This window comes from Erythrolamprus reginae, chromosome 4 (assembly GCF_031021105.1).
Source record: "Erythrolamprus reginae isolate rEryReg1 chromosome 4, rEryReg1.hap1, whole genome shotgun sequence".
In the NCBI taxonomy this organism is placed as follows: Eukaryota; Metazoa; Chordata; class Lepidosauria; order Squamata; family Dipsadidae; genus Erythrolamprus; species Erythrolamprus reginae.
In genome coordinates this window covers 18,260,111-18,278,681 of record NC_091953.1, presented here as the reverse complement: position 1 = coordinate 18,278,681, position 18,571 = coordinate 18,260,111, and the positions used below count along the sequence as shown (strand labels likewise).

Here is an 18,571-nt window from a genome sequence, read left to right as displayed (position 1 = left end):
ACGGGTGCGGGTGCAGGCCGTGGACAGGTATCAGTGTGAAATTGCATGCAAGCGAGATTTCGCCGATTTTCACCAATATTTTTGCTTCTGCGCATGCGCAGAAGCAAAAAAATCAGCAAAAATCGGCAAAAATCTCACTCGTGCAAACATCCTCGCGTGAGATTTTGCTTCCAGTGCATGTGCAGAGGTCGGACCTTCAGATTTTTCCAACTGGGACTGTGTACCGGTTCGTCCATGGAGCAGCCCACTACTGAAGCAATGGAGATTTCTTTCTTTTTAAATAATTGGGATTAGAGTGAACGAACCTGACTGCTAAAACAGAAGCCAATCTGGAGACATAACAGTACAAGCTACACAGTATCTAAACAAAGAACTATTTTGTATTTATTTCGTAAAAAGCAAAATTGTACAGAAGTAATTTCAAAAAGTGCTTAGAGAGGTCCAAGGATGCAGAATGCCCATCGTATACAAGGGTATTTAAACTCTCAAGATTGGCTATGATATTCACTCCACTGTGAAGCTGTATAATGATCTTAGCAGAATCCTTTTCCTTATTATAAATTGTCAAATGATTCCCTATAAAATTACTGCAACTATCAAATCAGACTATTTCTGGCTTAAGAGCTGTTCTCATGAGAGTGAAGCAATTCACAAGAGGGAACTGGATGTACAATGAGGTACTTCAGTGTAAAAACAAGATATATTTCTAACTTTATTATCTTATAATTTTGGGAAAAAACCCATCCTTCCTTATGCCAACTCAAACTGTTTTTTTTTTAATTATGAGAAATTTTCTTTGTAATAATGAAACAATTCCTAGCAGCAAAAATCCCGAGCCTACCCCATTATCTACCAATTATTATCTCTCTATTATTTGCATTTGCTTGACACTTCTCCATTTATAACAATGTTTTCGATGGCTGGAAATCTAGCTTTACTGAATTTAGGAACTTCTCATACATCTTTATAATTTAAATCATTGCTTCTAGTTACCGAAATTCCAAGAGATGCACAATTCTCTCTACTTCCTCTAAAGAATTTATCTTCATTTTATCCGAATTATTGATGATGATGAATGTCTATGAAACTGAAGAGGGAAACTACAGAGAAATAGAGAAAATGAATGGCTGCGCCCTGAAGCAATGAAGAAAATTGTCCAAACCTGATCCAATCTTTCTACTACTTAATGTTCTACAGCAAAACCTTCAGTAAATATATGGACAATTTATCCTTGAATTCAGAAAATGGTGCATGCACTATACCGCAAATGATGCCTGAGTTGCATTTACAGAACACAAGTAACTTTGTTACTGTGTTAATCCATTTTCCTGGGTTTTCTGCGTACCGTTTTTGCATTGACATAATATATTGAATAAGGAATGTGCAAAGAGGCAAATCTGCATAACCAAAAAAGTCCTGATCCAATGTAAATCTAATCAAACTCAACATACTTTTTGCCAAAGAAGCTGCTAGACCTTCAACTCTAGCTGGGAAAAAACATACATTTGTCATCATTTGTACCAAGTCGCTGCAGGCATGAGTAACAGTCACAATTGTGATGATTTTTTCAGTCTTCCCCATTAAACGATGGACTGTGGGAGCTGTGAAGATTAATGGTGGTGGAAGACTTACTTGTTAGAGGCTTGGCAGAAGGGGCAGACAACACAATCAGTTGTCTTCCACCTTCCACTGCTGGTCTCTTGTTGCATCACTTGTTTTAGGCTGCACCACAGACATGTCTATGGAGAATCTCAGTCATCCAGGTCATGGTTGTCCCAAAAGTGCTCTCTACATGGGGCTACCTTTGAAAAGTGTTCAGAAACTTCAGATTGCGCAGAACGCGGTCGCAAGAGCCATCATGGGGCTTCCCAGATTTGCCCACATTTCTACAACACTCAGTGGCCTGCATTGGCTGCTGATCAGTTTCCGGTCACAATTAAAAGTGTTGGTTATGACCTTTAAATCCCTACATGGCATTGGACCAGAATACTTCTGGAACTGCCTGCTACCACATGAATGCCAGCGACCAATAAGGTCCCACAGAGTTGGCCTTCTCCGGGTCCCGTCGACTAAACAATGTCGTTTGGCGGGCCCCAGGGGAAGAGCCTTCTCTGTGGCGGCCCTGGCCCTCTGGAATCAACTCCCCCCGGAGATTAGAATTGCCCCCACCCTCCTTGTCTTTCGTAAACTACTCAGACATGAGGGAGTTGAGACACCTTTTCCCCAGGCTCTTTATATTTTATGTTTGGTATGTATGTGTTGTTTGGTTTTTAAATATGATAGGGTTTTATATGCTTCTTTTAATATTAGATTTGTTTTGCTATAATATTGTTTTTTATTATTGTTGTGAGCTGCCCCGAGTCTTCGAAGAGGGGCGGCATACAAATCTAATAAATTATTATTATTATTATTATTATTATTATTATTATTATTATTATTATTATTATTAATCTTCACAGAATAATCGGAAAGTCCAGTTGCCTCTGGAAAAAGCACTTTTGGGACAACACCTTAGACAGTTTCAAGAGGACAATGTTGTCCCAAAGGTGCTTTTGCAGGAGGCAACTGGACTTCCTTGGCTTTTTTTTTCTTTTGAAGAAGTTTCGCTTCTCATCCAAGAAGCTTCTTCAGCTCTGAGAGGATAGTGGGGAATGGAAGGACTGAAGAATCTTCTTAGATGAGAAGTGAAATGTCTTCAAAGTCTTCAAGTCCACTTGCCTCCTGAAAAAGCACCTTTGGGACAACCATGAGCTGGATGACTGAAAAAGGACAGTGTTGGGTTGCTCATTGAGGTCATAGATGGCAATGTCTGATTTTATGAGATCTGTCCTCATTTGACAGGTGAGATCTTGATGCTCCTAAGAAGCCACGTTCCTGTCTTATCAGCCTTACTCACTTGCAATCTTCTATTTGCTAGCTGGTAGCCCATATCTGAAATGTGTTGTCCAAGAAATGGCCTTTCCACTAGGGGGCAGCTTAGTGCACATGGGGGAGAGCACCAGCTCAGCACCAACCATTTCCAAGCCAACCCACATTTAAGAATAGCTCATTACCACCCAGTAAATTCTCAAGGATCTCTCCCTCCCCCCCTTCGTCATCTCTCTGTCTCTGTCTCTATCTTCTCTCTGTCCTTAGAAACATAGAAGATTGACGACAGAAAAAGACCTCATGGTCCATCTAGTCTGCCGTTATACTATTTCCTGTATTTTATCTTAGGATGGATCTATGTTTATCCCCGGCATGTTTAAATTCAGTTACTGTGGATTTACCAACCACGTCTGCTGGAAGTTTGTTCCAAGCATCTACTACTCTTTCAGTAAAATAATATTTTCTCACGTTACTTCTGATCTTTCCCCCAACTAACCTCGGACTGTGCCCTCTTGTTCTTGTGTTCACTTCCCTATTAAAAACACTTCCCTCCTGAACTTTATTTAATCCTTTAACATATTTAAATGCTTCAATCATGTCCCCCCTTTCCCTTCTGTCCTCCAGACTATACAGATTGAGTTCATTAAGTCTTTACTGATAGGTTTTATGCTTAAGACCTTCCACCATTTTTGTAGCCTGTCTTTGGACACGTTCAATTTTATCAATATCTTTTTGTAGGTGAGGTCTCCAGAACCGAACACAGTATTCAAAATGTGGTCTCACCAAGCACTCTATACAGCGGGATCACAATCTCCCTCTTCCTGCTTGTCATACCTCTAGCTATGCAGCCAACCATTCTACTTGCCCTCCCTACCGCCTGACCTCACTGTTCACCCATTTTGAGAAATCCTTCCGATTTCCTGAACTCACCCACAACTTCCTTTCACTCCACTGAATGCGAATATATCAATAACAATTCTATGCAAGGAGGAGGGCGGGGGGGGGGGGGAATCGCAGGACACCCAGCCTTCAATGTCCACAGTTTTAACTTAGCAGAAGACAGGTATAGGAGCTGTTTCCTTCTCCATCTATTCTGCCAGGCCCAATATTATATGGCACAACAGCAATGGCTTGAGAAATATGGTTCCTTCAAAGGCTATTGATTTTGCAGAAGCCATTGAGAAAATGGGCTCTTCCCGGATCGACTTGCAATCTGATTTGTTCTCTAGGAGCAGAGCCAAGTCTGAGAAAAGGAAGAATGAAAAAAACAACAACAACAAACAAGGACTGAAGAGGAAAAAGAAGAATACAGCGATACCTTGTCTTACAAACTTAATTGGTTCCGGGATGAGGTTCTTAAGGTGAAAAGTTTGTAAGACGAAACAATGTTTCCCATAGGAATCAATGGAAAAGCGATTAATGCGTGCAAGCCCAAAATTCACCCCTTTTGCCAGCCGAAGCGCCCGTTTTTACACTGCTGGGATTTCCCTGAGGTTCCCCTCCATAAGAAACCCCACCTCCGGACTTCTGTGTTTTTGTGATGCTGCAGGGGAATCCTGTTAGGGGAATCCCAGCATCGCAAAAACGAGCGCTTCACTGGCAACGGAAGTCCGGAGGTGGGGTTTTCCAGCGAAGGGAGCATCAGTGAAATCGCAGCATCACAGAAACACCAAAGTCCTCGAAACCCCACCTCTGGACCTCTGTGTTTTTGCAATGCTGCGATTTCACTGAGGCTCCCCTCGCTGAGAAACCCCACCTCCGGACTTCCGTTGCCAGCGAAGCACCCGTTTTTGCGCTGCTGCTGGGATTCCCCTGCAGCATCACAAAAACACGGAAGTCCAGAGGTGGGGTTTCCCATGGAGGGGAGCCTCAGGGGAATCCCAGCAGCGCAAAAATGGGTGCTTCGCTGGCAACGGAAGTCCGGAGGCGGGGCGTCCCAGCGGCGGCGGTGGGTTTGTAAGGTGAATATAGTTTGCAAGTAGAGGCAAAAAAATCTTAAATCCCGGATTTGTATCTCAAAAAGTTTGTATGACGAGGTATCACTGTATTTCAATTGCCACTACAGCCTCCAAGTATGGTTTCTAGATTCACTAAGGAATTTGCAGTCTCTGGCTGGGCCTTCGGTTGGGTTGGAAGCCTTTCTTCACGAAGCTTCTATTTTAAAAATATTTCACTTTTTACTTCTTAATTTGTATTTGAATTTTTCTGCTACTTTCTATAAACAATAACTAATGCAGTGGGATTATATCCAGTGAAGGACTGCTACCGGAATGTAAAAATGCTCCGTTCTGGTAGTGATTTTGAAGATGCGTGTGCAGCTGTGTGCTCCCAATGCACGCATGCGTGCCCCTGTGGGACATTTTACTTCTGTGCATACACAGCAAGGAAAATCTTGTGTAAAGATGCTTGTATGAGCGAGATATTGGCGATTTTGGCTGGTTTTTTGCTGCTGCGCATGCACAGAAGCAAAAATATTGGTGGGAAATTGCCGAAATCTTGCTCACACGAGCATCTTCACACATGTGTGCTTGATGGGGTCATGTGTGCCCATAATGGCATCAGGAGGGCGCACTGTTATTACCAAAGACAGCAGTATCACATATCTGCTTTCTACAGGCATTCATGAGCCCTACCATGATGAAAATTGCATTGTGTGAACAACTTTACTGTTTCATATTTTTCTTGCTTTGCATTCATTAAACTGAGCGACTGGGGATTTTTTTTGCAGCTGAACTGTCAGAGAAATATGACATTTTTTTTTTGGTACCCTGAAATTGTCCACCGCTTTTTCTGTTGCCATTATTCAGAGCGCTTGGTAGATGATTTCCTTTTTTTAAACACAAATCAAAGGGGGTGAAAAAGATTGTTTTGAACTGCAAATCAAGTCAGCTGGCATATAAAAATCAAACAGGTCCGGCATCATCTTAAACAAGTTCTGTTCTAAGTAAGCCTTCTTTTCTTTCCATTGGGACTTATTCTCAACCTCAGCTTCATGTGCTCATTTTTATGAGAATAAATTACACTGAAGAGATTGGGACTTACTTCAGAATAAACTGAACTAGGGATTGCACTGCAATATATGTAATATTCTCATTTGGAAAAGGTTTTTTTTTAATGAATCTATATGCTATACTGATAATCCTTGACTTACAACCATTTGTTTAGCGATTGTTCAAAGTTACTAGCACTGAGAAAGTGACTTATGACTACTGCAGCATCTCCATGATTATGTGTTCAAAATTCTGGCCTTTGGAGATTTTCAGGTATTTATAATTATTGTATCGTAGAGCAAGCAATCTATCTATCTGTTTGTCTGTGTCCGTCCATCCGTCCGTCCGTCCGTCCATCCATCCATCCAATCACTCATCTTACTCCAAGGTAACTATGGGTGGTTGACAATATTAGAAACATAGAAACATAGAAGTCTGATGGCAGAAAAAGACCTCATGGTCCATCTAGTCTGCCCTGATACTATTTTCTGTATTTTATCTTAGGATGGATATATGTTTATCCCAGGCATGTTTAAATTCCGTTACTGTGGATTTACCAACCACGTCTGCGGGAAGTTTGTTCCAAGCATCTACTACTCTTTCGGTAAAATAATATTTTCTCACCATGCTTCTGATCTTTCCCCCCAACTAACCTCAGATTGTGTCCCCTTGTTCTTGTGTTCACTTTCCTATTAAAAACACTTCCCTCCTGGACCTTATTTAATCCTTTAACATATTTAAATGTTTCGATCCTGTCCCCCCTTTTCCTTTAGTCCTCCAGACTATACAGATTGAGTTCATTAAGTCTTTCCTGATACGTTTTATGCTTAAGACCTTCCACCATTCTTGTAGCCCATCTTTGGACCCGTTCAATTTTGTCAATATCTTTTTGTAGGTGAGGTCTCCAGAACTGAACACGGTATTCCAAATGTGGTCTCACCAGCGCTCTATATAGCAGGATCACAATCTCCCTCTTCCTGCTTGTTATACCTCTAGCTATGCAGCCAAGCATCCTACTTGCTTTCCCTACCGCCTGACCACCTGATATTAAAAAGATAAAATTTTACAAAACCTATACATAATAGCTGCTAAGTACAGTGATACCTTTAGTACTCAGCTGCTTTGAAACTCATCAAATTTGGTACCCAATGCATTTTGACGTGAACATTTTGTCCCGTTACTCATCATTTATTTGGTACTCAATACACAAGCTTGTTGATGTCAGCTAACTTGGGACTCATTACATTATTCCTTATGGGGGAAAATGTTCGTTACTCATCATTTTTGGTACTCTGCTGATATTCACTTAGCAACTGTGGTAAGAAAGTTTATAAAATGAGGCAAAACTTGCTTAAGAACAGTTGTCTTAGCAAAAAAAAAATTGGGGCTCAATTGTGGTTATAGTCAAGGATTATCTTTACTTTAGTACTGCCACATTAAGAGCTTCAAATACTTTAAAGGCCAATTTTCAAAGTTCATAATTCCACAAGCAATTCTCAGGTGATAACTTCCCCCCTTTTAATGGAATTTTGCACTTTTTGTTTTAAAAAGCCATTAGGCGTAAACATTAATTCTTGGCCTTTTGTTTTTAAGAAAGACTTGGAAGCAGTGTTCAGAAAGCGTGGTTTTTATATGGCCTTGGCTGATACACAACGAGTGTCACTATTTAATGGATTTTGCTATGAGTAACTGTTACCTCCTGGACGCTCGAAAATATGAAATGGAAAAAAGAAAACAGAACATACCATGTCCACAGAAAAACACAAAAAGAACTAGATCAGGGACATCAGGGAAGGTGGAATACTATAACAACACATTTTATATTGTTATATTATTCCACCCACCTTAATGAAGAACCCTTTGGTGTGGCTACTCCGTAGCCTTTCGAATCCAGATTTCCGCCCACTTTCATGGTGTCACATGGCTTTCGCTGCTCAATGTATTCATTCATGGTGGATTCCAGGAGGAAGGCAAACTTGCCCTTGGACTTGCGAACCCGGGCAACTCCCTCAGCTGTGGTCCTAGCGAAGACGGATGGGTCTGTTGTGCTCATGTATGCCCACATCTTTTCATATACTGCTATTTTAGATCTCTGAAGGAAATTAAAAGGAGGTTAGATGCAACAAAGGAAGAAGAGCCTTGCAAAACCTGGTTGCTATCTCAAATGCAATCAAGAGTCATTTGGTTGCTCCACGACAGGAAATAGGACATCTCTTTTGACAGAATGAGATGCTTTCCACAAAAAAAAGACAGCAGTTTTGACAGGTATACAGTTAACAGATTTTAACTTTTTAAGATTTTAGCCCGGTTCGTGACGTCCTTTAAAGTTATAATCCAGAACAATCAAAGAAAAATTATAGGAGTGCATACAACAGTAACTAAATGTCTGAATTAATGGCAGTAAATCTATTGAGTACTAGATGTACTTTCTAGAGCTAATGATTGAACACAAATATTTTATTCTATCTTTGGCTAGGAACAGAGTGAATTACTATTTTTGAAGATGAGACTTTAAAAAAAAAAGTTGAAAAAGCTATTAATCTCTACATAGTCTAAAAAAACTTCCCTGGGCAAGATTGTTCCCATATCTTGATTATTTGTACAGATATAAGAGGAAGTTCTTGGATTGCTTGCTTGGGACCAGTAAATCCAAGGCCTATAATTATTACATTGTTTTTGCACATGAAGCAAGTCAAAGAATAACAAATAGTTGATATTCATATATGAACTGTTCAACTGTATGCTTACAATATTTGTTTGATGGGCTAGTTTTAGAGTACAGTGGTACCTCGGTACTCGAACGCTTTGGTTCTCGTACATTTCGGATAACGAACAAAATTTTCGGCAAAAATTTGCTTCGGTATCTGAACAAAAATTCAGATACCGAACAGCCAGAGAAAATTTTGTTCATTATCCGGCAGCTTCGGGGGGCTGAGGAGCTCTATAATAGCTCCCAGCTGCAGGAAGGGTAGGGGCTGCTGCAATCCCACTCCTTTCTGCTCCTTTCCTTTCCTCAATGCTTCCTCTTATTACCTGTAAGCAGCTGCAAAACTTTCTCCCTCCCGGCGGCTGCAACGGCTTCCCTTCAAGGAACAACAGCGCCGGGAACGTCACGTGATGAAGGGAAGCCGCCCGAGCCATCTCAGCAGTTGCCGCCGCTCCAGCAGCTTCCCTTCATTACGTGACGTTCCCGGCGCTGTTGTTCCTCGAAGGGAAGCCATTGCAGCTGACGGGAGGGAGAAAGTTTTGCAGCTGCTTACAGGTAATAAGAGGAAGCATTGAGGAAAGGAAAGGAGCAGAAAGGAGTGGGATTGCAGCAGCCCCCACCCTTCCTGCAGCTTGGAGCTCTTATAGAGCTCCTCAGCCCCTTTAAGCTGCCAGGATTGCAGCAGCCCCCACCTTTCCTGCAGCTTGGAGTACCGAATTTATTTATCCCATAGGAAATAAAGAAAATAGATTTAATTGGTTCCCAGCGAGTTAACAGGGGCTGGGAACCAATTAAATCCATTTCCATTATTTCCTATGGGATAAATAAATTCGGTACTCGACCAAATCGGTTCTCAACCACACTTCTGGAACGAATTGTGCTCGAGTACCGAGGTACCACTGTAGTTTCTTAAAAGTCTTCTAGATCTAACTCTGATTTCTATAGTGAATGGAACAAAAAGTAATGTTGTGATCCCCATCAATAAAAATATTTTTAATATAAACAATTGAATGTATTAAATATAATTGTATTTCAAAGCTTAAAAAGATTTTTTAAAAATGCTTAAAAAGATCAACGCAGAAATATATGACAGCATTCCAATAATACTGAAATAACTGTTACAAAATAACCATATACCTATATCATAATCCATCTTCTATTGCTATGGATTCTCCCCTCTCTTTTGAAATAGCTATCACATTACACTATCTATAACAACAAGGTCAAATTAAAAAAGCCCATGAAATTATTTATTTATCTATCAAATTTATATAAGAGGCTATCTCACAAAATGCATGGAGCTCTATTGAAATTGTACAAGAGATAAAAAGAAAGAGATATGAGACAAGTTGGTATAATCTACCTAGAAAATGTTTTAAATGACCCATTTAATTTATTGGTAAGAGACTTTATGTCAGATCCCATAGTTCTCTATCCGGATGAGACCATTTTGGTGGGAGGGGGGGGAGGATTGTTTTGCTTTGCTCTACCTTCAGGGATGGGTTTTGGATTCTGCTATTGCCAGTTAACTCAGGAATGTGCTGCGCACATGTACAGTACTAAAAAAAAGCTGCTGTACATGCACAGAAGCAAAAAACCAAGATGGCGGTGACTATGGTACCACTGAGAGAACCAACTTAGGCCCTGGCAGGTCTGGGTCGCTGCTGATTCCAGCGACCCAGGCCATCAAGTTACTAATGGTTCTATAGAACTGATCCAAATCGGTAGGAACCCACCTCTGTGTATCTAGTGGGAAATAGGGATGGGGGAGGTATTTGCCTCAGGTCATGTTAGGGAAGGCTTTCAAGAATCTGCTTTGAGCCACCTGCTTTATCTCACTACTGGAGAAAGTGATACTGAAGTGCTTGGGAGTTGACCATTATCACCTTCTCTAATTGAAGTTTATTTTATTTTATTTATTTATTCTATTTTTATGCCGCCCTTCTCCTTAGACTCAGGGTTGCTTACAACATGTTAGCAATAGCCCTTTTTTAAAAAGCCAGCATATTGCCCGCACAATCTGGGTCCTCATTTTACCCACCTCAGAAGGATGGAAGGCTGAGTCAACCTTAAGCTGGTGATGAGATTTGAACCGCTGACCTTCAGATATACAGTCAGCTTCAGTGGCCTGCAGTACAGCACTCTACCTGTTGTGCCACCAAGGCTCTATAGGTCTCAAAACATCTTTGCAGCTTGGGATTGGTTTGATGTTGAACTGGACATTGGGAGGGGCTTTGCTTATAGCAATTTAACCAAACACTTTTGAGCAGGAAGCTTCAGGTCCCGCCTCCATTTCCTCTGCTATCACTGTCTTTCAATAAAAGTTCATTTTTTGAGCTCTGCTCACTTGAGAAGACTGGAGAGGCAGGACCTTGCACCTTAATATCCCGGTAAGCATAATTTCATTGTAGTCCCCTTTTTCAATGGAATGCACATTAAATCTTCAACAGACATTTGTCTAGATCTTATATATAGGGTCTGTCTAAGCATATGGCCTTGTATGCAAACATTAGATTGCAAGTCCTGGTTTGCAAAGGGATTTCCTTCATTAGTGTCAGTATGTATGCAATGGGAAACATCCCACTTTCCTTATTCTTATGTGAAATATTTATTTTTAATGGTTCTGATTTAAATATGAGTAATTCTGGATACAACATATTGCTTAGCCCATCTCAAACAGTTTCAATGAACCATATCCAGTTCATATTTTGGACAGCCAGCCAAGAATACAAGTAACAATAGATAACACTATTTATAAATTTCTATATCTCCTTGATAACAATGAGATTTATAGCATAGGATTATAGATTTCTATTCAGAAATACTTCACTTGTGTTTAAAGACTGCAACAAATGATGGATGTTTTGTTTGTCTTTGCCCAACATTTAATATTAACGAGTGAATACAGCTAAAGTAAAATATGTTTAGATCCTATAAATGTTTATATCACTGGGACCTAACAGTACATAACATTTCTTTTTTTCAAAGATGCTTGGAGATATTTTTTATATCTTATAACATAGCAAACAAAATTTAAACAATACAAATGAAACCTTTACAAAATTAATGTGGTTGATCAAACTGCTGGAAACATATCCTAGGTATTTTCAGTGTAGCTACTTTCTCTTAGCCAGCGTTTGCACATAGCAAAACTGCATAGCTTTTCATCAAAGTCTGCAGCAGAATAAAATAAAAACCAACCTGAAATATACCTTATAACCACAAAAAGCCTATCAAAACTCCTTGTGTTTCAGTACTCTGGTTTGCCATTAAGCAGGAAAGAATTCTCTTTGAGTTACCTTTCTCTGAATCCTCAAGTTCTTGAAGTGTTTACCCCAAACACCAACCAATAGAGCAGTTCTTGTTTATGATTTTTAAACAAACGAACAAACATCACTGGAATAACTTCAATATTGCATTTGCCACAGAAACGAAACAGATTAGGTGTAATGGAATATAGTACCAGCAGAACACTGGATGGAGAAATTGAATTTCAGGAAGCATACCAACTTACTCTGAAGAATTCTTTTGTCGAACCAGAGTCCAGAGTCCCATAGGCAATTTCTGTTTGTTTTGCGAGGTCTTCTGCACTTTCTATGGGTGAGACCATTCGCTCAACAGTCAAGAAAGCGGCAAGGTTAGCGGTATACGATGAAATTATGATTAGCGTGAAGAACCACCAGACGCCTCCAACTATGCGACCTGAGAGGGACCTAAATAGGAATAAGACATGTGTATTTTCCTGGAAGGTGCAGCAAAACAAATTATTACAAGACGTGTACTCATCAAACAACAATCATCGTGAGTGTCACAAAATAAGGTCGTGGTTCTGTGTAATAAAATGTCTCTTAATTATTTGAGTCACACTCCAGCATGCAGCAATGATAGCATGGTGAATGAAGAAAAATCTAATATACTCTGAATAAACGTTTAATGTATCTCTTACAAGGAGGGGCTGCTTGCAACAATAGGCAATAGAATGATTTCCAATCTAAGTACTGAGAAATCACCTTGGGTATTTATCAATTAGGACATTAATAACAGCATAATAATACTATACTATAATATTACTGTACTACACTACACTATACTAACTATACTATACAAGAGCAGAACAGAACATAATTCTTTACTGGCCAAGTGTGAGTGAACACACAAGGAATTTGCCTTTGGTGCATATGCTCTCAGTGTATATAAAAGAAAAATATAAATTTGTCACAAATCATAAGGTACAACACTTAATGATTGTCATAGGGATCCACCACTCGAAACAGAATACCCTACGAAACTAGACTTACAATCCTGGGTCTTGAAAGCTTAGAACTATGACGCCTTAAACATGATCTAAGTATTGCCCACAAGATCATATGTTGCAATGTCCTTCCTGTCAAAGACTACTTCAGCTTCAACCACAACAACACAAGAGCACACTACAGATTCAAGTTTAACATTGACCGCTCCAAACTTGACTGTAAAAAATATGACTTAGTAATCAGGTTGTTGAAGCGTGGAACTCATTACCGGACTCCCTAGTATCATCCCCTAACCCCCAACATTTTACCCTTAGACTATCCACGGTTGACCTCTCCAGATTCCTAAGAGGTCAGTAAGGGGTGTACATAAGTGCACTAGAGTGCCTTCTGTCCCCTGTCCTATAGTCTTTCCTATATCTCGTATTTCTTCTCTACTATATCCTCTATAACCTTCATTGTGCATTATTGTGTATTGGACAAAATAAATAAATAAATAAATAAATAAATAAATAAATAAATAAATAAATAAATAAATAAATAAGCAATGAGAAAACAATCAATATTAATAAAAATCTTAAGAATACAAGCAACAAGTTACAGTCATACAGTCATAAGTGGGAGGAAATTGGTGATAGGAATCATGAGAAAAAACTAGTAGAAATAGTAGTGCAGACTTAGTAAATAGTTTGACAGGGTTGAGGGATGGCAGGGGGTTGGACTTGATGACCCGCATGGTCCCTTCCAACTCTAACAATAAATAAAATAAAAAAAATAAAAAAATATATATTCCTGTCATTATTATTATTATTATTATTATTATTATTATTATTATTAATTGGATTTGTATGCCACCCCTCTTGCTAGCGTCAAGATGGGCAACATGGAAAGCTTCAAGAGTATTTCAAATATACAAGGGAAATCAGCTAAGGAAGGAGAGAATATGAATAAGATAGAGGAAGATGAATTTACAAGATTGAGAATTATTAAAATACTATTTATAAGAAACCATCCTTTTACTTTGAACTTTTTCCATATCTCTTTCTCTTGGTGAGAAGGATATTAAAGAATGGCTCAAAATTATAAAAATGTCTTTCAGGAGAAATAAATTAACCCGTTGCCATGATAACCAGGTTGATACTTGGCTGAACATGCAGATGATGAAAATGTCCATGATAGGGAATGTTAGTCCGATTGTCACAGTAAAAAAGTTCTGTACCATCTCAGAACTTTCAGAGTAAGGGCTCTATTTCCCTTCAAAGTGGTGCCTTCAATGATTTGGAATTGTTATGGGGCACCATATTGTCATAACATTGACCATTTGACTAAAGTTGATCCCATTTTATAGGAGTAATAGAACAGAAAGTGCATAGGGGGTTAGTTTTTGATGGGAGAATCCTCCTCGATTGATTTTTATATTGTAGTAGTCAAGGTGGATAAAAATCTATGATTTTTTTCAATATACAGTGGTATCTCTATCAAAGAACACCTCTACTTAAGAACTTTTCTAGATAAGAACCAGGTGTTCAAGATTTTTTTGCCGCTTCTTAAGAACCATTTTCTACTTAAGAACCTGAGCCTGGAAAAATTTCCCAGGAAATTTGAGACTGGCATGAAGGCCCGGCCAGTTTCCTGCCATTCCCCCTGGGTTTCTCTCTCTTGTGCAGTGCATGGGAGGCAACCTCGCACCGGGTGTATGGGAGGCGCATTCTCCTCCTTATTGCCTCAGAGTCCCCCCTTTTTTTTAAGCTTTAAAGTTTTGGATTTTTTGGATTCCCTTCACCTCACCTTCTTCCTTCAGCAGCGCCTATCCTCCTCCTCTTCCTCCTCCTCCACCCACTCAAATTCCGAGCTTTTATTTCTTTCCTAATGGATTTGCACGCATTATTTGCTTTTACATTGATTCCTATGGGAAAAATTGCTTCTACTTACAAACTTTTCTACGTAAGAACCTGGTCACGGAAAGAATTAAGTTCTTAAGTAGAGGTACCACTGTATCAGGGTGACTCGGACAAAAAAAATCACACACACACACATAATATTATACACACACACACACACACACACACACATACATTATTCATTCCAAACTTGCAAAGAACTGATAAAGAAATAAGGCGAGACTATAGAAACATAGAAGACTGAGGGCAGAAAAAGACCTCATGGTCCATCTAGTCTGCCCTTATACTATTTCCTGTATTTTATCTTACAATGGATATATGTTTATCCCAGGCATGTTTAAATTCAGTTACTGTGGATTTACCAACCACGTCTACTGGAAGTTTGTTCCAAGCATCTACTACTCTTTCAGTGAAATAATATTTTCTCATGTTGCTTTTGATCTTTCCCCCAACTAATTTCAGATTGTGTCCCCTTGTTCTTGTGTTCACTTTCCTATTAAAAACACTTCCCTCCTGAACCTTATTTAACCCTTTAACATTTTTAAATGTTTCGATCAGGTCCCCCCTTTTCCTTCTGTCCTCCAGACTATACAGATTGAGTTTATGAAGTCTTTCCTGATACGTTTTATGCTTAAGACCTTCCACCATTCTTGTGGCCCGTCTTTGGACCCATTCAATTTTGTCAATATCTTTTTGTAGGTGAGGTCTCCAGAACTGAACACAGTATTCCAAATGTGGTCTCACCAGCATTCTATATAGCGGGATCATAATCTCCCTCTTCCTGCTTGTTATACCTCTAGCTATGCAGCCAAGCATCCTACTTGCTTTCCCTACCCCTTGACTGCACTGCTCACCCATTTTGAGTCTGTCAGAAATCACTACCCCTAAATCCCTTTCTTCTGAAGTATTTGCTAACACAGACATACATTATACACACACACATACATTATTCATTCCAAACTTGCAAAGAACTGGTAAAGAAATAAGGCGAGACTAGTATAGATCTATTTCAAGCTATTTAGCTCTCATTAGCTAAAGTAGTATGCTCTCTCCCATATTTGGGTATACCAGGGTGACATGTCAGAAACACACACACACACACACAAACACACACTGACTATCCTTATCATTATCATGCTCTTAAGGATAAAATGCAAAGCAATTTCAGCATTATACCAACCTGGGTGAAATATCACATCCTTGCTGCATAAAGGCACCCAGGGAAAACCAAAGACTGTTGAAAATGCCGAATTCGTTAGGAGGCTGATCGCTGGGTCCTTCTCTGCCGTCCTCTGGCTCTTCTGTATGCCATTCATATGGACTAAATCTGCTCACCAGGAATAGGACAACACTGACTCCAATGTAGGCAAAGACGATGCACATCCAAATTTCATAAGCCAAAGGGTCCAGGAAGGAAAAAACTCCCGGTTTAGATTTCTGGGGCTTCTTGATCATAATGGATATGCCAAGGCTCATAAAGGGCTTAGAAAAATCGATGACCTCCTCGCGCACCAAAGTGATGGTCAGAGGGGCGACTGCAATCTCTGCTTTCTGTAAAAGAAAAAGAGAAGCCAAACAAGTATAGATTTAGGGAAACAATAAGACATTGCCCTTTGCAACAAGTGGGTGATACAGGTTTTCATCCATCGACGACTGGGGTGTCAAACTTGCATCGTCATGGCATTGCAATGTCGTTTGGCGGGACCCAGGGGAAGAGCCTTCTCTGTGGCGGCCCCGATCCTTTGGAACCAACTCCTCCCAGATATCAGAGTTGCCCCCACCCTCCTTGCCTTTCGTAAGCTCCTTAAAACCCACCTCTGTCGCCAGGCATGGGGGAATTGAGACTTTCCCTTCCCCCTAGGCTTATAAAATTTATGCATGGTATGTCAGTATGTATGATTGGTTTCTTAAATTGGGGTTTTTTAAATTAACTTAAATATTAGATTTGTTTACATTGTATTATTATTGCTGTTAGCCGCCCTGAGTCTACGGAGAGGGGCGGCATACAAATCTGATTAATAAATAAATGAATACATAAATAAATTGCCACATGATGTATTGTGACTCCCCTGCCCTCTGCTAAACCGGGAGTGGGTGTTGCCAGTGCGTGACACATCAGGCCCATGAATTTTGAGACCCCTGATCTAAAACAAATGTCTAGTATAAAGGCTAATGGCAAAAATAAGGTGCTGGAGAAATTGCAATGGAATTAAGGAATGGGCATTTTGAAGGAGAAAGTGGTAGTATATCAGGAAGAATTCCACACACAGATAAACACTCGTTTTCAGTTAATTGAGAGATGTATTGTACTCTATTTAAAGACAGAGGCAAAGTAAGGTAAATCCAGACAGCCTTGCATCTTGAAATATACACTGCTCAAAAAAAAATAAAGGGAAGACTTAAACGACACAATATAACTCCAAGTAAATCGAACTTCTGTGAAATCAAACTGTCCACTTAGGAAGCAACACTGATTGACAATCAATTTCACATGCTATTGTGCACATTCACCTTTGTACAGAACACAGTATGCAATGGGAATATTTCATTCATTCAAATATAGGATGTGTTATTTGAGTGTTCCCTTTATTTTTTTGAGTAGTATACATTATGCTACATTAGGTAAAACCACCTTTCTTCAATGTAGGAAACCCTCTAGATAGGCAGATCAACAAGAAGACACTGGAAGTCTAAGTTAGATATTTGATTTATATGGCCCAATACAGTAGAAATTATTTGAACTTTACATTGGAATCTGTCACTGACTATGGTAGAAATGGACAGTGACCATTTATTTATTTTCTGTAGAAAGAAGCATATTTAACTACATTGACTGCTAAAGCTTTATAGAACATCTGCAGGATATAAGCTAATGTCTTTCATTACTAGAAAGGGTTTTCACTAGGTCATTTCCAAAAATTGTACCATTGTGTAGCTAATATTTTAGGTCATTAAAATGCAGAAAGAAAAAGCAGATGCACCTTATCTCTGCAGGCCATGCTTCATTTTAAAATTATCTGACAATGAAATGCAACTTGCATTAGAACTATTGAAATCTTAGAAGCACAATAGATAAAGACGATGAAAACTGCATTAAAATACAGCAAATTAAATTCGTTCCACTAAGGAGTTTTTACTGGAGCAACATATTAAAAAGACAGCTACAAAGCTCTTGACATCCTCTCTTCTTCTCTAAATTTACTTATCACACTCCCTTCAGCATAAATAGTTTCAAGGTTTTTTTAAAAAAAATTCCACAATCTTCACTTGTTCCAACTAAGCCTCATTGTCTTCAATAGAGCTTCCTCTTTCCGAGGACATTTATTTAATCCACTTGAATCAGATTAAAAATCTCAATCTTGCCTAGGAGCAAACTATCTTTGATCCAGGGGACATACTTCAGAGATACGTTGGCTTGTGCTAGATGCAGAACTAAACTGAAAATTTATTTTGATGAAATTAAAATATAATACTCTTTGGATGATTTAGAAATGATGAGGTTTTAAAAAATATTGGTCAATTCAAAAGTGTAGAAAACATCATTTGACTAAGTCAACTGGTTAACCTGAAATATTTCCATTCCTATCTTCACTTAGGCCAGGGGTAGGCAAATTTAGCTCTTCTATAACTTGTGGACTTCAACTCCCAGAATTCCTGAACCAATGATGTTAGCTCAGGAATTCTGGGAGTTGAAGTCCACAAGTCAAAGAAGAGCCAACTTTGCCTACCCCTGACTTAGGCTAATGAATAGAAAATGTTGCCATCTCCTTGGGAAAGAGATAATAAATAAAATTAATAATAAAATTAATATCTAGAACAATCCAGAGCTTTTTTTAAAAGTAGCAGTCTTGTAAT

The 18,571-nt window shown here is 39.2% G+C and overlaps 1 protein-coding gene across 2 annotated transcripts in view; it reads right to left on the bottom strand.

The window, feature by feature from the left end:
* Positions 1–18,571, bottom strand: part of GRIA4 (glutamate ionotropic receptor AMPA type subunit 4) — a 316,665-nt gene that overhangs the window by 32,727 nt on the left and 265,367 nt on the right. For both annotated transcript variants that reach the window (XM_070751668.1, XM_070751669.1), the window contains exons 11-13: positions 15,897–16,267; positions 12,080–12,278; positions 7,703–7,950 (exon numbers count right to left, since the gene is read on the bottom strand). In XM_070751668.1, coding sequence (XP_070607769.1) covers positions 7,703–7,950; positions 12,080–12,278; positions 15,897–16,267 — 818 coding nt within the window. The remainder of the gene's footprint in view (positions 1–7,702; positions 7,951–12,079; positions 12,279–15,896; positions 16,268–18,571) is intronic.